At 45.3% G+C, this 23,707-nt stretch overlaps 1 protein-coding gene across 1 annotated transcript in view; it reads right to left on the bottom strand.

The window, feature by feature from the left end:
* The window catches only part of SND1 (staphylococcal nuclease and tudor domain containing 1), a gene marked incomplete in the record, with an annotated part of 3,811,866 nt that overhangs the window by 3,745,905 nt on the left and 42,254 nt on the right, over positions 1-23,707 (bottom strand). Inside the window, 1 exon segment of the mRNA XM_044088623.1 lies at positions 20,472-20,621. Coding sequence (XP_043944558.1) covers positions 20,472-20,621 — 150 coding nt within the window.

A 23,707-nucleotide genomic window follows, 5' to 3' on the forward strand; every position in this document is an offset into this window, starting at 1 on the left:
GGCAGTCCCTTATTGTGGTGGCAGGCCTCTGCCCACCAAAGGAACTCTGTCTTTATACAAGGAATGATGGGAATCATTGACTCCAGGTCCTGAGAATGCTGACACCATAGGCTTTTTAGATACCATTGTAGTTTCCTCATATGCAGTCTTGCATATGGAATTAGTAGAATGCAAGAGGTCATGAACACCCAGGCTTGCAGTATTTTCCTTGCAAACAGCTGAGTCTTTGTGGTCAGTAGTTTGAAGTAGGCTGTCACATAAACTTGTTTCTCTGGTGTGAGGTAGGCCATCTGGGAAGTTGTATTCAAGCTTGGTCCCAGGAATACAATTTGTTGGCAGGGTACTAGGCGAGATTTCTTTTCGTTTATGGTGTACCCCAGTGAGGTTAGCAGTTTCTTTACAAATGCCAGATGATTTACTAGTATGTCCTGGCTTTCTACCTGAATTAGACAATCGTCCAGGTATGGGTATATTTGAATAATTCGTTGCCTGCAGAATGCAATGACTGAAGCTAGGCACTTTGTGAATACCCTGGGTGCAGTAGATAAGCCAAAGGGCAGTGCAGAAAACTGTTTGTGCATGTAGCCTGCTCTGAAGCGTATGTATTTTCTGCAAGATTCCCTTATTGGGATGTGCAGGTAAGCTTCACTTAAATCCAATGTTGCCTAGCATGAGAAGCAGCTGATGAAGAGTTGGCATTTTGAATTTTGGGATTACCAAAGGTGTTTAGGATAGACAGGTCCAGGATAGGATGCCAGGAATGGTCTTTTCTGGGTACCAGGAAAAGTCTCGAGTAAAAACCTTTGTCCCAAATTCCTCTTCTGGGACAGGCTGAATAGCCCTGATACTTAGAAAATTGAGAACCTGCTGTTGAGCCTCTGCCCACTGATTTGGGGTAGGTCTGGCCAACCGTTTGGGGTTGCTAAGGAGTGGAAGTGGAATCTGTATCCTTGGGAAACTATATTTAGAACCCATTTGTCTTGGGTAACGAGTTCCCAGTTTTTTGCATGCAGTGTGGGGGGGGGGGGTGTCTTGCCACTTCCAGCTTTGGAAGAGGGAGCCCTCCACTGCTTAGGCCTGTGAGTACCTTAAGACTGAAGCCTGGGTGGTCTGCAGGTCCTGGGTTTGGACTGAAGGCCTGGAAGAGACAGGATAGGACCAGTTAAGGCCAGTGCCTACTAAATCTGGGAGGCTGTACTTGCAGGAAATCTAACAGTTTGCATAGATTTAGCTTTTTCTCCATCTTTAAGTACTTCTGCTATGTTGCCAAACAGGCGGTCTTGGTTTAAGGGAGCAGACAGTAGTTTAGTTTTAACGTGATCTGGCAAAGTTTGCTCCTTAAGCCAAGCATGCCTTTTAAGTACAGACCCAGTGACAGCAGCCCTCTAAGGAATCAAAACCACACTGCAAAGTAGGTTTACTAACTTGTTCAGCAGAATGCATTAAATCCTGTAATTCTTTATTTTCAGCACAGTCAGGAATCAACATAATTTTCTGTTTAAGTAATCCAATAATATGCTGCTGATACTTTAACATATGAAACTGGCAGTTTAAGGCCCTAATGGCCAAAGTTGCAGAAGTGTAAACCTTCTTACCCCATCTGTCCAGGGCCCTGGAATCTCTAATAGAGGTGGTAGGGTTTTTGGCAGTAGTAGCCTTAATGCCTTTGGGTCCCTGTGAAATGGTCTCTGGATCCGCAGTAGGATTCTTAAAGAGGAACTTGTGAGAGTCAGGTACTCTAATATCGGTCAGGTTTCCTGGGAGCCGGAGGTAAAGCATCTGGGGCCAGGCTAGAATCCATGAAGGCATCATCTACAATGTCCAGTACAGGAGGGATAGCTAAAGGCCTATGTTGAGGTAGGAGTAAAAAATTCCCTAAGCCTCTTTTTGGAGTCAAGAGTAATACTGGCTTTCCCAGCGGAAATGCTCCATAAAAGAGTAGGCAAAGTTTCACCAAAAGAGAAATCTTCTGGAGGGGAAGCAGAGGGAATGGAGTCCTCTGCATCAGAATCATCATAGGTAGATAAGGGCAAATCATGGTCATCAGAAGAAACAAATTTCAGAATCCTAATCAGAAGGAAAATCAGATCTAAGTATCTTAGAGGGAGAAGGGTGGCTTCCCCTGATTAGAGTAATAAGGTCTTTAGCCATTCTTATTTGTTTTTTAGGCATAAGGATCTGACCATGTGGTCTGGGCGGTTTACTAGGTGTGGATCGAGTTTTAGGCCTTGAAGATGGCGTCTGTTTGATACGCAAATCAGTAGGCCTGAATACACCCTCAGAAGCCAGTGCCTGCATACCGGCTCCGGAACCATCCAAGGTAGAGACATCTGCAGGTTCCATAGTCGAAGCATCTCAAGGCATAACGGATGGGGTCTCAGTAGAGGCCTGCGAATCTGAAGTAGCAGGTATTGGGGACTGTGAAAGCACCTCACTGAGTACCGACGAACTGGCGACTAGCTTAACGGAAGCGTCGTCGGCAGCTTTGTACCTATGCGGTCTGTCTTTATCTTTGCATTTTTTCAGAATGTCGGTAGTCGGGTGGCTCACCATAGCCATTTCTGGATAATTGAACCGAGTACCAAAATAGTTGGAAGCGAAAATGAACAGACGATGAATAGTTAGAGGATTGAATAAGGAACAAAACAGACAGTGAGGGATGTCGTGGTCTGGGCCTAAGAAAGAAATGCAGTACGAATGAAAATCTTTGAGGTATTTGCTTTCCACAAGAAATACAGTTAACTTTTACAGACATCAGTTTAGAGCAAGAAAAAGGATGCCCAATGGGGTACTTAGCTTTTTTTGAAGACTTCGGATCTGAAACTCGAAAATGAGAAGTTATGTACCTACCATAACATTCCATGTTAGTTGTCTTACTCTCGCCTTCTTTCTTGCTGGATGGGTTCGGAGCCTATCCTCGGCTCAGACTCGGCCTATACTAAACCACAAGAGCTAATTTTACCGGCCCGAGGCAACCCTATATCCCATGATGCTAGGCGCTAACTACCCAGATCTCGTTTGGTAGCTGAGAACATAGCAATTTTAGCCTCCCAACCCAAGGGAGAGAAGGAGAAGGGGAAAAATTCCCCATGTGCCACTACCTGAAGCTATAGCTACCCAAGGATAACCAGTTTAGGATTCAAATTGTGTAAGTTGAAGACCCCGATAAGAAAAGGGGAATCCTTTCGGTCTATCCAGGCTAGGGGGATGGCGGGTGGGACGCAAGAAAGAAGGCAAGAAGACGACAACTAACATGGAACGTTATGGTAGGTACATAACTTCTCAATGTTAAGTTGTCAATCTCTCCTTCATTCTTGCTGGATGGGACCGCATCCCTAGCACCTTCATCCCGGGTGGCTCATCGAACAGGCTCTTGAGAATGGTGGAACCAAAATTTGCCCCATTTCTGGAGGCCATGTCTAATTTGTAGTGTGTAATAAAAGTATGAGGAGAGGCCCGTGTGGCTGCTGCACAAATAGTATCTATTGGCAATCTAGCTTGAAAGGCTGTTGATGTAGCTAAAGCTCTGGTTGAATGGGCTCTTGGCTTAGAAGGCAATTCTTTACCTCTGAGTTGATAGATACAGGTAATCACAGAGGACAGCCATCTAGACAAGGTTACTTTGGATACCGGAAGGCCCTTTTTGCCTTCCGCATAGGACAGAAAAAGCTGATCAGATTTCCTAGTTTTAGTTCTGTCCAGATAGTAACGGAGCTGACGAACGTCCAGATAATGCAGTTTTTGCTCCGCCCTGTTAGAATAACTAGGGAAGAAAACTGGAAGATCGATAGATTGATTTAAATTTGCCTGAGAAGCCACCTTGGGCAAAAAAGACTGGTTAGTTCTGAGAGAAACTCTGTCTTTATGGAAAACTAGATAAGGAGGACGAATGCAAAGGGCATGGAGTTCTGATGCTCTCCTAGCAGAAGTTATGGCAACTAGGAAGAGAGTTTTCCAAGAGAGCAACTTTAAAGAACAGGAAGCCGCAGGTTCAAAGGGAGGAAGAATCAAGGATGTTAAAATCAAATTTAAATCCCACTATGGTGGGGGGGGGTCTTTGATTGGGGGCTTGAGTAAAAAGATACCCTTAAGGAAGGCTTTACAAAGCTTGTGGGACATGATGCTGGAGTCAGATAGGCCTATGTGAAAATTTGAAATGGCCGCTAACTGAACCTTTACTGTGGAGGATGAAGAGCCTGAATGAAAAATTTCAGCTAGGAAATCTAGAACTGATTGTATAGGAGCAGTGAAGGGATCTATATTCCTAGCCCTTGCCCAGAAGGAAAAACGCTTCCATTTACTAGTATAAATCCTTCTGGTAGAGGACTTAAGGGAAGCTACAATAATATCACAGACAGAATTGGAAATCAGGGGAAGCCTGGCTAGGGATGGAAGTGGAGCAACCAAGCTGTGAGGTTGAGAGATTGGAGGGATTGGTGCAGCTGCCCTGACTGGTGGGCCAAAAGATCTGGCACTGGGTCCAGATGCCAAGGCTGTTCCAAAAGTTAACTATGCAGGAACGGGAACCATATCTGTCGAGGCCAATAAGGGGCAATGAGAATCATCCTGGCTCTTAAGGCGGTAGCTTTCTGAATCAACCGAGTGATTAATGGAAAGGGAAGAAAAGCGTATAGAATCCCTTGAGGCCAATCGTGGACTAGAGCATCTCTGGGGGGATGGCCTGGAAGGGGAAAGAGTGAAAAAGTCGAGGCACTTGCTGTTCTGAGGTGTTGCAAAAAGATCGCAGCAAGGAAGACCCCATTTCTGAAAAATCTCCTCAGTTACTGATTGCTTGAGAGACCACTCATGTGACATGAGAATAGCTCTGCTCAACCTGTCCGCTATGATGTTGGACTTCCCGGGGATATGCGTTGCTATCAGAAACCGCTGAGAAGAGATTGCCCATTGCCAAAGTCTGAGTGCTTCTCGACACAGGGGATAGGACTTAGTTCCACCCTGCTTGTTGATATACCACACTACGGACATATTGTCCATCTGAATTGCAATAGTCCCCAAGGGAAGAGAGTCTTGGAGGGCTTGCAACGCCAAAAGCACTGCTCTCATCTCCAGGACATTTATGTGCAGGTGGCATTCGAAAGGTTGCCATGTGCCCTGAACTGTCCTGCCCTGAAAATGCCCCCCCATCCGATCAGGGAGGCATCCGATGTGACCGTGGCAACCAGAGGGGAAGGAACGAATGGTCTGCCCTGAAGGATTTGAGGGGAGACCATCCACCAAGACAGATGTTTCTTGCAAGATAGAGTTATTAAGATGTTGTCTCAAAGGAAGCTGTTGGAAGCACCACTGGGAGAAGAGCATCCACTGAAGGAGCCGCATGTGAAAGCGAGCAAGGGGAAGTAGTGTGATGGCTGCCGCCATGAGACCCAACACTTTTAGAACAAACCTGGCCTGGATTCTTTTGCTCTTAAGGAGAATATGAACGTGATTTCGAATATCTAAAACTCTTTGCTCGGTTAATTTTGCTGAGAGCTGTACGGTGTCCAAGGTGGCGCCTATGAAAGTAATAGACTGACAAAGCAGACTTCAAAATTTATGGAGATACCTAGCCCTTTGCAAGTTTGAATGGTGTAATCTCTGGCAAGAAGAAGCTGATGCCTGGTGGTGGCAGTAAGGAGCCAGTCGTCTAGATACGGAAACACCTGGAATCCTTGATGTCTCACGTGAGCCGTAACCACTGCCATGCATTTGGTGAATACTCGGGGGGGCTGTAGTGAGACCAAAGGGCAGGGCCCTGAACTGGTAGTGAATGGCCCCCAGCCGGAAGCGGAGAAACCTCCTGGAGCGCCTGTGCATCTTGATGTGATAGTACGCATCCTGAAGGTCCACTGAGCACATCCAATTGTCCTGACCCAGAAAGGGTAGAATGGACTGTAGCGTGACCATCCGGAACTTCGTTCTTTTTACAGACTTGTTTAGTCTGCTGAGATCCAATATTGGTCTCCAGTCCCCTGTCTTTTTTGGTACCAAAAAGAACTTGGAGTAGATTCCGGATCCTAGTTGGTCTGCTGGGACTGCAGATGGCTCTTTTTGTTAGCAGTTTTGATATTTCTAGTATTGCTTGTTCCCTTAGACTGGGTGGAACATCTGGGAGGGGCCCTTTTGGCTGAGTTGGGGTGTGGATAAAGGGAATTTTGTAACCCACGGATATAATCGACTGTACCCATTTGTCTTGTGAGAGAAAGCCAGGCTTCTGGGTACAGCGATAACCTTCCCCAGACTGCCTCCGAAGGTGGACAGTCTGGCAGCTTCTCAGGGATGCTGGAAGGGTTTGTCAGAGAGAGACTCTGTTACCCTGATTCTGCGGACCTCCTCTGCCTCTAGGGCGGCGTCTGTTGTTGTCCCCCCCCCTTGCCTCTCGGGGGGAACTGACCTCTTGCGTCAGGCGTGACTCCCTGTGATTTGCAGAACCACATTTTTCCACCCTTTTGACCCTTAGGATATGGTCTAGACAGGGTTGAAAAACTGACTCCCACGGCAGAGAGAGTCTTGCCATCTTGTGCGATCTGGTCAAAGTAGCCTTCAGTTGAGGTCCAAACAATGCCTAACCATCAAAGGGGGAGTTAGTGAAGGACGCCTTGAAGGGGTCTGCGAAGTTGCAAAGCCGCATCCAGGCATGACACCTTAAAGCCACACCTGTGCCTGTGGCTCTACTCGCTCCATCGGCTGCATAGGAAATAAGCCGCATAGAGGAGTTGACAATGGAATTTAGGGTTCCTAGCTAGGAGTTGATTTTGTCCTGAGACCCCGCAGCTGTTGGATCCTGTAGGGTATCACCCATTTCTTTGAGAATGTCTCTTTGAAGGCGGGTGAAATGGCACAAGTAATTCAGTGACCGCATGGCGAAGGTCGCTGAAGAGAACATCTGCTTGCCCCCATAGTCCTAGATTCCTTATTAGGAGGATGGATAGGCACTGAAGGATCGGCCAGTTCCTTCTTAGTGGCTGCAGCCACCACCATGGCATCAACTGGGACACCCCTTAGTTAAAAATTGTTTATCTGACGGGGCTGTGATAAATTTGGAAGGCCTCCGTGGGGTGGGTTCCATCGTATCAGGGGCCGTCCACGCCTTCCGCGCCACCACTTCCATGAGGGGGTCAAAAGGCGGAGAACACCCAGGAGGTGGAGGGGCGAGAACCAAACGCCTCCAGGTAAACAGACTCGTCCTCGGAAGGATTTCAAGGATGTCAGAAAAGGAGACATCCTCAGAGGGGGACCGTGGGGACCCTTCAGACTCATCCAAGTCTGTATCGGATGTGATGGACTCAAGGGAGTCTACATGCTTCCTCTTGCATGTCCTCTTTCGAGGGGGTTCACCTGACGGATCAGGGGAAACCTCGGAAGAGGAGGATATTCCCAATGGGGAAACCTGAGGCATTGGATCTCTACGGTCAGGAATGAGAGAGTGGGTAGAGACTGCAGCAAGCACTACAGTGGGAGGAGCTGATGGAGCTGACCGTGGAGCAGGCACTGGGGCCAGTATGCTCCTCATGACCTCGAAGGCGCCCCTATCAGGCAGGACAGAGGGCTCCCGCTCCGAAGAAATAGGAACCCCAGCCGGCACCGAGAGGGATGGCTCCAAAGCCGATGTTGGGGCCAAACTCACCAGCGCCGACGCTCCGAGAGGGAGAACGGGGTCGGACAAGGGTCCGATGCCACTCACCCCCTCGGAGTGGATGAGGAAGTCCAAGCACCCGGATCCCTCCAAGGATGGGACCATGGAAGAGGACTGAGCCGAAGGGGGAGGTATCGGCTCAGACGTCTCGACGGTCATGGCTCCGAGGACCTCCGGCTCCGAACACAGGGGCAGAATCGGAGGAGGAATCGTAGATGGTATGGGTATAGCCACTGTCTGTTGAGATGGGCTATGAAGCATTTGGGCCAGTGCCTGAGACTTTAGGAGTCTGCTAACCACCCTATCGAGGTCATGGTCCGAAAGCCTGGAAGACAGAGGAATGGCTCCGATGGCTCTGCTCCGAGAGCAAAGGAATCTCGGAGCTGAGTGAATGGACTGCAGGGACGGAGACCTAGATCTCTTGCGGGTGGAAGATGGCACAGAGACTAGTGGTGCCGATGGAGCCAAAGACACGTCGGCTCCGGCCGGAGCCAACTTTGAAGACAGAGTCTTGGAGGCATCGGCTTCAGCCGGAGCCGATGCAGAAGACTGCGACAGACGTATCGGCTCCAGCCGGAGCCAATCCTGACGCAGTAGGTGAACCACCAGCCGAAGGCTTGGAGCATGGAGCCGACGGTTTGGATGGCTTCGAAGGTTTCCCCGGCAAGGACTTAGCCGGGGAACCTTCGGGCTTTAATAAGCCCTTCAAAATTAACTTATTCCTGCGCTCCTGCAGGACTCTGACTGAACGCATGACAAACAGAACAAGAGTCCTGCAGGTGCAGGGGTCCCAGGCAATACACGCAAGAAGTGTGACAGTCTGTCAGCGACATTTTTGACAGCACGAGTCACACTTCTTGAAGCCGGAGACTTTAATGCCTTTAGACATGATGTCAAGGGAAGAAAAATCTTCCTTGGAAAGTTAAAACACACACACACACACAGTAACACGAACAAAATTAAGGTTAACAAAACCAGACACACACCTAACTGTCCCAAAAAAAAGGGAACGGGAAAAAAACGGAAAGGGCCTAAGGCCTAACCCTTAACAGGGGAGGGATATAACTTTTGGGATTAGGGATTAACAAAATGGGAACCCAACGGAAGTGGCATACTAAGAAGGTTAAGATGCTAGTCTATTTTTAAAATAGAGAGGAAAAATCCTAAGAAAAGAGTAGAAAAATTTGAAATTTTTCACTGACCTGTGGAGCCGGTAAAAAAAGCACCTCGCTAGCGAAAGCGGCAAACGAGATCTGGGTAGTTAGCGCCTAGCATCATGGGATATAGGGTTGCCTCGAGCCAGTAAAATTAGTATAGGCCGAGTCGGAGCCGAAGATCGGCTCCGAATCCATCCAGCAAGAATGAAGGCGAGATTGACAACTTAACATCGAAAATTTCAGGAGTCGGACTGGCACCTGCAAACTACTTTTGCTTCGAGCACCACACGTCAAGACTGATGTAATGGCGTCGGCTGTATGCTTTATACCAGACTGACATCATGGAAGATGAGACAGCAACCGACGCAGGACCCAAGACTCATAATCAGGCCGACTGAGGGTTAGCTGCAAGCAGATAACCTAAATGTAAATGACTGCAACAGTGAAACAAGAACATCTTCTCCAAAGCTAACTTTGGGCTCCTAACAGATGCAGCTAACTTCACTACATCCAAGCAAATGGAGAATAGTTGCATGACTGCCAAAATCATACACTAATGCATTGTACGAACATGTACACAAATCCATGGATCTTGCCATACCCAAAAGCACCAAGACACTCCTCCAAAAAAAGAAAGCCAATCTGGTGGTCCCCTTCCATAAACAAACTCTACAACAGGAGGAGGAAACTGATGCGGAATAAGGAGAAGTCCCAAGACTGGAAAAACTCCCTTATCAGCCTCAACAAAAAGTTGAGATCCCTCATCAAATCCTCTAAAGCTAGCCATGAAAACAGAACTGCACCAAATAGTAGACAACCACAAAGCCCTCTATAGTTGTGTAAAAATCTCCATGGCAATACCCAGATTTGCTCTGAGCTAATGCACAATGGCACCTCCTATATCGAGCCAACAGATATTACCAATATACTGGCAGACAGATTTAGTACCAACTTTACCCCCCCCCCCCCAAAAGGACCAATCAATACCAGTAGATTGCCAGGTGCCCAGTATTACTGCTGCACAGGTTAAAACAGCACTGTCCAAGGCCAAGAATACAGCTTCTATGGGACCTGACAATATCTCTGGCTGTGTTCTACATGAACTACAGAGTGAACTGGCACCTCACCTCTGTGCCCTGTTCAATCACAGCTTCACCTCAGACTTTGTCCCTATCAAATGGAGCAATGGTAGTCATCCCTCTCCACAAAGGAGGAGAGGAGAGACTACAGACCCTGGAAACTATTCCCCCTAGCCAGAGTCTTATATGCAAAGCTATGGAATGCATCACCATCAACCTAATAAAACAAGGATATAGGGAATCTCCAAACACTGGATCCCACACAGTTTGGTTTTGTGAAGGGTAGATCACGCCTGCTCAACTTGGTCAACTTCTTTGAGTCAGTCACCAGAGCTGTAGCTGAAAGCAAGGTGGTTCACACAGCCTACCTCGATCTGGCCAAGGCCTATGATACCATTCCCCACTCAGGAATCATAGAAAAACTGACTAAGCTTGGCATCAACCCCTATATCACTAGGTGGGTTGCAACTGGCTCACAACAGGTAGAACCCACAGTGTGAAAAGTAGAAGACTCCAAGTCAGACTGCCAACCAGTCACAAGTGGAGTCCCACAGGGTTCAGTCCTGGGTCCTCTCCTGTTTGGTATCTACTTCTCGGAGATCCAGGCCAACACAAAGGGACTCTGGCTGATAAATTTTGCAGACGATTGCAAGTTGGGAGCTATTATTAACTCCCCAAGTGATGTTGAAATCCTACAGAAAGGCCTCACTTAGACCATTGACTGGTGTCAGAACCATGTTCTTAAGCTCAATGCCAAAAAATGTGTCATCCCCTTTGGGAAAAACCCGGTTCCCATGAGTTACCACATCGATGGTAGTCCACTGAACACAAAAGTTGTTATACAAGAGAGATCTGGGAACACAGGTTGACAGCAACCTCTCAACAACCACAATGCCACTGTGGTCAGGAAGTTCTATGTGGCACATCTCATTAGTAAGGGTTTTGCATCCAGGAAGAAAAAGCTCATTGTCTCCCTCTGCTCTTCCCTCATTAGGCCAATCATTGTTTACAATGCCCCATTTGCCATGTACCTCACTGAACACCTACAACAACTGCAGAGGCCACAAAAGTACCTCACAAAAAGAGGATCAGGCCTTAAACATTTGTCATACATGGACAGACTCGAAGCCTCCAACTATTCTCTGTCTCGTATAGTCTACTTGGAGGCAATCTCTGCTTGACTTACAAAGCCATGTCTGACCTAGCTCTGTTAGAAATGCTACATTTAAAGAAATCCCAATCCCTCCACACCACACGCTCCAGAGACCTCAACCTCATTACCACAAACAGAACATGCTGGAGGGACATGTTCGTAACTCAGAAACTGCCCATGCTATGGAACAGACTTCCCATACATGTCAAGCAGAGCACCTCATTAGCCCTATTCAATAAGAATTTTGATGAGTGGGATGGGAAATAGAAAATTCGCCCCAGGGATCACTCCAGTGGCTTTACTCAACAAAGGCGCTGGGAACCAAGGTCGGGTGGCACAATGCCAAGGTAATCCTATGGGCTAGGTTTGTAAAGACTCCAGGGCCATTAGCCTAGTACACACCTATGAAGTAAAAAAACACCGACAGTCCCCCAACAAGCACAGACTCCTGCCCCCATGATTATACAATTTTCTTAGACAAGTATAATTTGTCAAAAATACCTTTCCTCACAAAAGTTCACATCAGCATAAATAGAACTTGCTTCCTACAAGCCATACTCACTGTATTGCCCTCAGGTAAATGAAATGACTTTAGGAACCTCACCTCCTCTCAACTTCAAGTTTGCACACAGACTAGGGCAGGGTGTTCTCGAGGTCGGAACACTAAACAGTATATTACAACTTCACACCAGTCATACTCTCCATTCTGAAAAACATCTCCTCTCAATTCACAAAGCAAGACATTTTCTTTACTCCATTTCCATCTCAAAATCTAAGAACTTAATTCCCCCTCTAAATCAGACTCCCCAACAATGCACATATTTTCAAAGAAATTAAAACTGTTCCTGCTTTATTCCTGGCTATGCTCCTATTACCCAGGCATAAATTATTTCTAAACAACCTCCCCTATGTACAAATGCATGCAAGGACTTGTTTTTCTGCCTTCTGTTCTTGTGACCAAATGTACATACTTACATCTGAGATAATGTACTACTAAACTGCACCCAGTGCTATGTTGCTGCAAAATATACTTGTTTATTTCACAACTACTTGCTTTATCTTCACCTTCTATGTAATGCTGCTAATGATAAATCAGCATTCCATATATTGTACAGTACTACTCTAGCAGCTCTCATGCAGCTTTGCATGCAACACTTCTGCATGTTACCAGAGTATTCTCTATGTTGTACATGTACTACTTATATTTCCTGTGGAACCTCTCTCCCCAGGCCTTTGTTGAAAAGGGGCATGTTTGCCCAGTCAGACTTTCCTGGTTACCAAAACACAGAACAAAATTAGAAGGCATTCACCAACAATGGACTTATCTGCCTAGCTCCAGATGGAATGGTCACTTTGGTGACAAAAAGCTCTGAAGTTTTCTGCTTTCCAACTCTTTTTGGAGTGCTGCTTGAGCTCCAGAAACTGGAGTGCATGGAGAGCAACCTTAGCTTTTGAAAGCTAGCCAGCTGCAGGGGTTAAGGACCCATATAACTTAGGCTACTCCAACAGCGGCCTGTGTTTGAAAAACATTTACTCCTGCAAAGAAATCTGTAACATTCAAGGAGAGCAAGGTCTGCATATGGTTGGAACATCCGAATTGTAGGTGGAGGAGGAAACTACTGTGATAACAGCCCTGTTAAACATTACAGTGGAAGCCACAGAACATGCAGAGTTCATGGACTAGGAGAAAATAATGGTTCCCCTAACGGTAATTAATATGGCTGAAGCAGGTTTTGCAGCACACCCACAACCTATACTTGCTGCCATGGGCTATAACTAAACCACATGTTGAGCCTGATGTAAGTTCAGAGAAAGGCAGAAACTGAGCCAACTGTCAGTGGGGACAGGGGTAAAATACACCAGAAGCAGATGTCAGGGGAAGGGCTGAAGCCAGTCCTAATGCAAGACATTTGAAATATCAGTTACGTTCAGCATCAAGGGGATACCTTGGTAGAATAAGAAGCAGGGCTCATGTTGAGAGGTGGGGATGGATATCCAACATCAAGGCACAAGTGGAATACGAGAGGCCTGGCTTGGGAAAAAGCTTGCTGTAACACAATGCAAAAACAATGTCCCACAGACTACTTGGGCAAAAGTAAAAAATCAGACCAGAAAATCATATAAAAGCTATGACAGATCAGAAGGGGGGTGAGGGATTCAACTGGGAGGTAAGTGGGAAGACAGTAGATTCAGCCCCCACCCCAAGCAGCAAAATATGAGACTGGTGGCAAAATGGCAAAGCTAGAGCAAGTAAGGCTGGAAAAAGTACAGTTTTGTACCTACCATAAAATGTAGATGTTCGAGGATCTCCATTGCTGCAGTCCTTACATATGGGGTAGTCCGCTGTCCACAATCGGCCCTAATACAAAAGGGCTAGAACCGGCGTCGGTCATCGGCGCCCGAGACTGACGTCGAGCGTGCCAGTACAAATCTCTCTTGCGCATGACCGCATATCCTCAGTCTTTCTTGCCTCAGGCGCCAGAATGCAAAAACACCACCCAAAACCAACCTAAAAAGGGGAAGGAGGGAGGGAAAACTGGACTGCAGCAATGGAGATCCTCGAACATCTACATTTATGGTAGGTACAAAACTGTACTATGTTAGTCTCCCATTGCTGCAGTCCTTACATATGGGTAGAATCCCAGAGCAATAGCCAGCGGAAAAAAGGGAGGCTGGCCAACTAAATAGCATTAGGAACTGCTAACATGCCCTGTAAGATTGCAGTGGCAAACCCAGCCTAGACCTAGAATAAAGAGGTAAATGATAATGCTTTGTAAAGGCCGAGAAGGGGGTAGAGCCACCACCGGATCCCTCCAAGGATGGGACCATGGAAGAGGACTGAGCCGAAGGGGAGGTGCTCGGCTCAGGCGTCCTCGGCGGTCATCCGTAGCTCGAGGCTCGGCTCCGAACTCAGGGGCCAGGCTCCGAACTCAGGGGGCAGAGTCCCGGAGGAGGAATGTCCGTAGAGTGGTAACGCGGGTATAGCCACTGTCTGTTGAGATGGGCTATGCAAGCATTTGGAAGCCAGTGCCTGGGAGACTTTAGGAGTCTGCTAACCACCCTCTCGGGTCATGGTCGAAAGCCTCGCCAGAAAACAGAGAGGAATGGCTCCGATGGCTCTGCTCCGAGAGCAAAAGGCGATCTCTCGGAGCAAGGAGTGAATGGACTCAAGGGGCGGAGACCTAGATCTCGCTTGCGGGTGGAAAGATGGCACGAGACTAGTGGTGGTGCGGTGGAGACCAAAGACTTTCGTCGGCTCCGGCGGAGCAGCACGAGGCTTTGAAGACAGAGTCTTGGAGAGCCGGCTCCGGCGGAGCGATGCAGAAGAACTACGACATAGGCGTATGTCTGCTCCAGCGGGCCAATCGTTAACGTGTAGTAGGTGAACCACCAGCCGAAGGCTTGCCCCGGAGCATGGAGCGGCGGTTTGGATGGCTTCGAAGGTTTCCCCGGCAAGGACTTAGCGAGGAGACCCTTCCCGAACTAATAAGCCCTTCAAAATTGCTTATTCCTGCGGCTCCTGCAGGACTCCCAGAGGCCTGAGCAGCATGACAAACCAGAACAAGAGTCCTGCAGGTGCAGGGGGTCCCCAGGCAATACGCAAGAGGTGGGACAGTCTGTCAGCGACATTTTTTGACAGGCACAGTCAACGCGGTCACTTCTTGTAAGCTGAGAGACTTTAATGCCAACTAGACATTAAGATGTCAAGGGAAGAAAAATCTTCCTTGGAAAGTTAAAACACACACACAGTAACACTAACAAAATTAAGGTTAACAAAACCAGACACACACCTAACTGTCCCAAAAAAAAGGGAATGGGAAAAAAATGGAAAGGGCCTAAGGCCTAACCCTTAACAGGGAGGGATATAACTTTTGGGATTAAGGGATTAACAAATGGGAACCAACGGTAGCATACTAAGAAGGTTAAGATGCTAGTCTATTTTTAAAATAAAAAGGAAAAATCCTAAGAAAAGAGTAGAAAAATTTGAAATTTTTCACTGACCTGTGGAGCCGGTAAAAAAAGCACCTCGCTGTGGCGAAAGCAGCGAGATTCTGGGTAGTTAGCGCCTAGCATCATGGGATATAGGGTTGCCTCGAGGCATTAAAATTAGCGGAAGGTATAGGCAGAGTCGGGGCGAAGATGGCTCCGAATCCATCAACAAGAATGAAGGCGAGATTGACAACAACATGAATTTCAGGAGTCGGACTGGCACCTGCAAACTACTTTTGCTTTGAGCACCACACGTCAAGACTGATGTAATGGCGTCGGCTGCATGCTTTATACCAGACTACCTCATGGAAGATGAGACAGCAACCGACACAGGACCCAAGACTCAATCAGGCCGACTGAGGGTTAGCTGCAAGCAGATAACCCAAATGTAAATGACTGCAACAGTGAAACATTAAGAACATCTTCTCCAAAGCTAACTTTGGGCTCCTAACAGATGCAGCTAACTTCACTACATCCAAGCAAATGGAGAATAGTTGCATGACCGCCAAAATCATACACTAATGCATTGTACGAACATGTACACAAATCCATGGATCTTGCCATACCCAAAAGCACCAAGACACTCCTGCAAAAAAAGAAAGCCAATCTGGTGGTCCCCTTCCATAAACAAACTCTACAACAGGAGGAGGAAACTGATGCGGAATAAGGAGAAGTCCCAAGACTGGAAAAACTCCCTTATCAGCCTCAACAAAAGTTGGATCCCTCATCAAATCCTCTAAAGCTAGCCATGAAAACAGAACTACAAATAGTAGACAACCACAAAGCCCTCTATAGTTGTGTAAAATCTCCATGGCAATACCCAGATTTGCTCTGAGCTAATGCACAATGGCACCTCCTATATCGAGCCAACAGATGTTACCAATATACTGGCAGACAGATTTAGTACCAACTTTACCCCCAAAGGACCAATCAATACCAGTAGATTGCCAGGTGCCCAGTGTACTGCTGCACAGGTTAAAACAGCACTGTCCAAGGCCAAGAATACAGCTTCTATGGGACCTGACAATATCTCTGGCTGTGTTCTACATGAACTACAGAGTGAACAGCACCTCACCTCTGTGCCCTGTTCAATCACAGCTTCACCCTCAGACTTTGTCTATCAAATGGAGCAATGGTAGTCATCCCTCTCCACAAGGAGGAGAGGAGAGACTACAGACCCTGAAACTATTCCTAGGAGTCTTATATGCAAAGCTATGGAATGCATCACCATCAACCCTAATAAAACAAGGATATAGGGAATCTCAAACACTGGATCCCACACAGTTTGGTTTTGTGAAGGGTAGATCACGCCTGCTCAACTTGGTCAACTTCTTTGAGTCAGTCACCAGAGCTGTAGCTGAAAGCAAGGTGGTTCATACAGCCTACCTCACGATCTGGCCAAGGCCTGGGATACCATTCCCACTCAGGAATCATAGAAAAACTGACTAAGCTTGGCATCAACCCCTATATCACTAGGTGGGTTGCAACTGGCTCACAACAGGTAGAACCCACAGTGTGAAAGTAGAAGACTCAAGTCAGACTGCCAGCCAGTCACAGTGGAGTCCCACAGGGTTCAGTCCTGGGTCCTCTCCTGTTTGGTATCTACTTCTCGGAGATCAGGCCAACACAAAGGGACTCTGGCTGATAAATTTTGCAGGCGATTGCAAGTTGGGAGCTATTATTAACTCCCCAAGTGATGTTGAAATCCTACAGAAAGGCCTCACTTAGACCATTGACTGGTGTCAGAACCATGTTCTTAAGCTCAATGCCAAAAATGTGTCATCCCCTTTGGGAAAAACCCGGTTCCATGAGTTACCACATGGATGGTAGTCCACTGAACACAAAGTTGTTATACAAGAGATCACAGAACACAGGTTGACAGCAACCTCTCAACAACCACAATGCCACTGTGGTCAGGAAGTTCTATGTGGCACATCTCATTAGTAAGGGTTTTGCATCCAGGAAGAAAGAGCTCATTGTCTCCCTCTGCTCTTCCCTCATTAGGCCAATCATTGTTTACAATGCCCCATTTGCCATGTACCTCACTGAACACCTACAACAACTGCAGAGACCACAAAAGTACCTCACAAAAAGAGGATCAGGCCTTAAACATTTGTCATACATGGACAGACTCGAAGCCTCCAACTATTCTCTGTCTCGTATAGTCTACTTGGAGGCAATCTCTGCTTGACTTACAAAGCCATGTCTGACCTAAGCTCTGTTAGAAATGCTACATTTAAGAAATCCCAATCCCTCCACACCACCGCTCCAGAGACCTCAACCTCATTACCACAAACAGAACATGCTGGAGGGACATGTTAAGTAACTCAGAAACTGCCCATGCTATGGAACAGACTTCCCATACATGTCAAGCAGAGCACCTCATTAGCCCTATTCAATAAGAATTTTGATGAGTGGGATGGGAATAGAAAATTAAGCCCAGGGATCACTCCAGTGGCTTTACTCAACAAAGGCGCTGGGAACCAAAGTCGGGAGTGGCACAATGCCAAGGTAATCCTATGTGCTAGGTTTGTAAAGACTCCAGGGCCATTAGCCTAGTACACACCTATGAAGTAAAAAAACACTGACAGTCCCCCAACAAGCACAGAATCCTGCCCCCATAATTACACAATTTTCTTAGACAAGTATAATTTGTCAAAAATACCTTTCCTCACAAAAGTTCACATCAGCATAAATAGAACTTGCTTCCTACAAGCCATACTCACTGTATTGCCCTCGGGTAAATGAAATGACTTTAGGAACCTCACCTCCTCTCAACTTCAAGTTTGCACACAGACTAGGGTAGGGTGTTCTCTCCAGGTCGGAACACTAAATAGTATATTACAACTTCACACCAGTCATACTCTCCATTCTGAAAAACATCTCTCAATTCACAAAGCAAGAAATTTTCTTTACTCCATTTCCATCTCAAAATCTAAGAACTTAATTCCCCCTCTAAATCAGACTCCCCAACAATGCACATATTTTCAAAGAAATTAAAACTGTTCCTGCTTGATTCCTGGCTATGCTCTTATTACCCAGGCATAAATTATTTCTAAACAACCTCCCCTATGTACAAATGCATGCAAGGACTTGTTTTTCTGCCTTCTGTTCTTATGACCAAATGTACATACTTACATCTGAGATAATGTACTACTAAACTGCACCCAGTGCTATGTTGCTGCAAAATATACTTGTTTATTTCACAACTACTTGCTTTATCTTCACTTTCTATGTAATGCTGCTAATGATAAATCAGCATTCCATATATTGTACAATTACTACTCTAGCAGCTCTCATGCAGCTTTGCATGCAACACTTCTGCATGTTACCAGAGTATTCTCTATGTTGTACATGTACTACTTATATTTCCTGTGGAACCTCTCTCCCCAGGCCTTTGTTGAAAAGGGGCATGTTTGCCCAGTCAGACTTTCCTGGTTGCAAAACACAGAACAAAATTAGAAGGCATTCACCAACAATGGACTTATCTGCCTAGCTCCAGATGGAATGGTCACTTTGGTGACAAAAAGCTCTGAAGTTTTCTGCTTTCCAACTCTTTTTGGAGTGCTGCTTGAGCTCCAGAAACTGGAGTGCATGGAGAGCAACCTTAGCTTTTGAAAGCTAGCCAGCTGCAGGGGTTAAGGACCCATATAACTTAGGCTACTCCAACAGCGGCCTGTGTTTGAAAAACATTTACTCCTGCAAAGAAATCTGTAACATTCAAGGAGAGCAAGGTCTGCATATGGTTGGAACATCCGAATTGTAGGTGGAGGAGGAAACTACTGTGATAACAGCCCTGTTAAACATTACAGTGGAAGCCACAGAACATGCAGAGTTCATGGACTAGGAGAAAATAATGGTTCCCCTAACGGTAATTAATATGGCTGAAGCAGGTTTTGCAGCACACCCACAACCTATACTTGCTGCCATGGACTATAACTAAACCACATGTTGGGCCTGATGTAAGTTCAGAGAAAGGCAGAAACTGAGCCAACTGTCAGTGGGGACAGGGGTAAAATACACCAGAAGCAGATGTCAGGGGAAGGGCTGAAGCCAGTCCTAATGCAAGACATTTGAAATATCAGTTAAGTTCAGCATCAAGGGGATACCTTGGTAGAATAAGAAGCAGGGCTCATGTTGAGAGGTGGGGATGGATATCCAACATCAAGGCACAAGTGGAATACGAGAGGCCTGGCTTGGGAAAAAGCTTGCTGTAACACAATGCAAAAACAATGTCCCACAGACTACTTGGGCAAAAGTAAAAAATCAGACCAGAAAATCATATAAAAGCTATGACAGATCAGAAGGGGGGTGAGGGATTTGACTGGGAGGTAGTGGGAAGACAGTAGATTCAGCCCCCACCCCAAGCAGCAAAATATGAGACTGGTGGCAAAATGGCAAAGCTAGAGCAAGTAAGGCTGGAAAACTTATAGAAAGCCTGACAGGCTACCAGGAGAAAGGCTGGATCTATCACAAATGCCCTAAACTGGTACAGCCAGCTGGGGTGGGGAGGAACTGGATATTACAAGACAGGAGGCTTAGATGCCTAACAGGTTCAAGGCGGTCATTGTCTTTGCTTTCCTTTTCCCTCCTTTCCACTTTAATATACAAACTAGAACACCATTTTCATTGTGAGGCAACACTGAGTGTGGCATTATATAAGCTCTGTTTTGGACGAATACTGGGAAAGAAAGGCTAGGAAAGGGCTACTGTGGTACATGAGTTAATGAAGCCTGGGATAGTCCTTAAATACTGGAGAAAATTTTACCAAACTGACATGTAGAAGAGAATGAAACCCATTAGAACTTTGGGGCCACAGGGCATCAATATCAGATAAGTTACTACTGTTCTCTGTAACCACACCAGAAATGCACAGACACTTCCGCTCACCATACCTTTTCACTATCAGCCCTTAACCACTTCTCTTCACCACAGCCTACATGACACTATTTTACTGCACCAGAACCATACTTCTCATTTCCCCTCTCACCAGATTTCCAAATAAGCACATTAAGGAGACATAAGGCCAGGGACTTAAGGTAATTTGTAAATTGAGGCAAAACCTGAAATGAGTAGCAGCAAAGGCAGTCCGGGATGGGGGAGGGGGTAGTGATATTTCTCAATTCCAATACCACCCTTCAAAAACAGAATACACACCAAAGACAGTCCAATCTAAAACTGGATACCAGGTGTTCCACTCCTTATCTAGTACCCAACATTGGACCTACAGCATTATAAAGGGAAATTCAACTGCAGAGCAGTTACAAACAGCACTTTGTTGCATATATTGCACATGCATTCAATGAGGCAGTCCTTCTAAATGCATCACACACACACACAACCCATAACCCTTCTCCATGTGAACACAAAATCGTACGGAAACTAGGAAAGTAAACAGGAAAGAATACAACTAAAAAATGGACAGTCAGTTTCAACCACAAGTGATAAAATAATTCTACCTCATCAGGAGTGTCCTTTGCTTCAGGCTGGTTTGGAGGAGCACGTCGGCCCAAAATCCCTGCTCGAATATTACTGAGGTTGATTTGCCTTTCTGGGGGTGGTCCTCCTCGAGGCTGGCCACGGACTATGATAGCAAAGCCAGAGATTACCTAAAAACAGACAAGTGATAGAGTTTGTGGACTGCTGCAGATTCCAGTTTACAGTACATACACAGCAGCAAAGTGTTCTAATGCCCACCAAAAAGACAGTGTTCATATCAAGTATGCATGCACTCACGGCCCCAAAGGCAGGTTTGTGCACTTAGAATCTATTGGAATTAAACATCACAAATGTTTTTGAAAGTCTGCCCACTGAAAATAGTACTCTATTGTGTATTTGCCTCCTTTTTTGTATATACTGCCACACATCACTGTTAATTTCACAACTGTCATTTTGCCCTTGTACTTGCATGGTGCTATGGAAAAGATGCTTTTTAAATCATTGGCAAGTAAAATGTAAGAGTGAAAAAGTTTACTCCATAGTTACCCAAAATATTTATGCCCAATTTGGAAAACTCACAGTAAAACAATGGCAAATGTACACACAGTATTTCTAGCCAGCCAATAAAAAGTACATTTGATTTGGAGGACATAAGCTTCCATTTTGCATGCGTCTCCCATCTTCTCAAAACAAAACACTGAAATACTCGCATGCCACTGCACAAACTGCATGAACTTAACTCACATGCCAAAAGGTTTTGCAGATGGAGAGGGAGTCTTGCTCCCTTGGCCCTTGACAGCTAACTCCAAAATTACCAAACCATGGGGAAATTAAAATCTTGCATGGTTTGTGCAAGTGATTTCACAGAAAAGCAACTTGAACTAAATACACTGCTCCATAAATTCCACAAGAACAGATGTTACAAGTCCAATGACCAGCCAAAGATGCCAGGTGTCTACAACTACTACAAAAAGTAATTCAAGAGTAAATCTAACAGGTCATCCAAAAACTTGCTTAATGTTAAGTGCATGCAAATCAATCTAAACCTGTGCATGCAAACCAATCTAAACCTATGGCTGACCTGAGGTTTAAGAGATGGTTGTGAGGCTAGGGAAAAAAAAAAGTCTGGGTACAGTCTGCTGCTGAACATGATTGAAAATTCTCATTACTTCATAAAACAGCACGTGGTATGAAACAACCACATGCACGGAACTCCACCTGCATCTCAGCCATCATGATTGATCTCTACCCTTTCGTTGTTGTACTCCATACAAGTAGCTTCTACTGCTACTCTAAACCTTACACATTCTTGGCACATTGTTCCTTATTACAGCAGTCCAAGGATCTACAGAAATTTAGGATTCTCATAATATGTAATGGTGGTGGGGTTCTGTTCATCCTAGTCCACCAATATCTCTTCCACCTTCTCCAATCATCCCATTGGTCTTCCCATGTTATATGTGGCTGTATTCCAAATTTTATACTGTAAAAAATATACATAATCCTATTCTACTAGTGAGTCTTGAAGAGTAAAGGTGGTACTACCTCAGTGGTTGTCCTGGGTTCATTTTCTCACAGCCTCCATTTGCCCATTTTATGATCCTGGTCAAGTCACTTAACCAGAGAGAGGGACTCAAGTTGAGCCTGAAAAGAGCCCATGTGAAATCCGTGTTACAGTTTAATAAATTTACACAATATAAAAATGTCATTCCTACTAGCGCCTGCCCAGACTTCTACGGTACCCACCACTACCCAGCAACACACCCAGCTTGATTTACTAGATACCCTAGCTTCCAGACCATTGCTCATAGTCCTTGAGATGGGGAACTTGGTGATTAGTGAGATATAAGCAAGTCAAAAAGAACTGCCATGTCTGTGTTCCATCAGTCCTAACAAAGGAAATCAACAAGACATGCAGTGGGAGACAAGTTTCAGGTTCAGTGTTTGGACTATGACTGATCTAGATTACTCACCCCTTTACACTCAGGCAGCCTGTTCTGACTCTGATTAACATTAGGCCAGTTATGCCCATAAATAAACAGGTCAAAGTTTGCAAGTCCCAGTGGGTGCAAATTATCCAACACTAATTAATCCCTTGCTACAATTTTACCTGGGAAAGGGTCAATTAATTCCATAATTATACATGGTAGTGTTAAAAGATTTAAGTTCTGCCCCACTGTTTCATATCTACAGCTACACGGTGGACATATTTCATATCAAAAATACAAAGTACATCTAATCAAGATACTGCCATCCATCCATGTCAATTTTCCAATAAATAATTAAGAGCTCTGTTGTTTACCAAGTATCTGGAGAACTTCTGCAATGAGCACAGTTAAATTAGTTCCATCCAAACGAGCATGGGGGCAAACTACCAAGAAAAATCTTCAAATGAAGATTTTTCAGACTTCAGCCAGGAAATCTTAAGTATTTTTACTTAAAATCAGGAAATCAAAATGTATTATGCTAAAGTATTTTCAAAAAATAAAAATGTATGGAACTTTGCTGCAAGATTAAATTTTGCAGTTAGGGCAATGGTAAAATCCTGGTACTGACAGGGATTACTATCACAAGGATCTCAAATTTGCTCATCTCAGATCCGATTGTGGTGCTAGATTTGTTTCTTACAAAACTTGCCTTCTAGACTACTGCTTTCCGATCCTAAGAGGGAAATGGTTATAGATGAACTGTTAATTATACCTAGTAGCTCTAGTCAAAAAATCATGGTATGCTATAAAAGCCCCAGATCATCCACATTAGACAAAGAATTTAAAGGACACACCGCAAATATGAATTTTAGGTAATTTCGACTTTCTAAAACACTAACTCTGGGCAGTATTAGTCTGTGGAAGAGGAACTTGGCGATTTACTACTTACATTCAGCTAATCAACTTTCTTACAAGACAGAACTGAACTTGCTCATAACATTCCTAATAAGGCAGTTAATATCAGTCAATTAAATCCTTTGGGGAAATCTGACCACTTAGCTTAAGCTTTTCAGTGATTTTGAAATTAGTTTCATTACTATAAAACTAGACAAAAATATTCCAAGCATCTTTGATCCGTCTTAATTCAGAAAATAATTCACTAGCACCACTGATTCATAGTAACAATGATGTGTTCATACACTGGGTACTACTCAAAAACATTTGAATGTATGTGCAGTGGATAATGCAAGAAAATTAGTAGAGCACAGAACTCTAGCATTAACCTCCATGTTGGCTTAAATTTAATTTAAAACTGTTGAAAGAAAAAT

The sequence above is a fragment of the Protopterus annectens genome, chromosome 11.part0 (assembly GCF_019279795.1).
Source record: "Protopterus annectens isolate FY-2018-M chromosome 11.part0, PAN1.0, whole genome shotgun sequence".
Taxonomy (NCBI): domain Eukaryota; kingdom Metazoa; phylum Chordata; order Ceratodontiformes; family Protopteridae; genus Protopterus; species Protopterus annectens.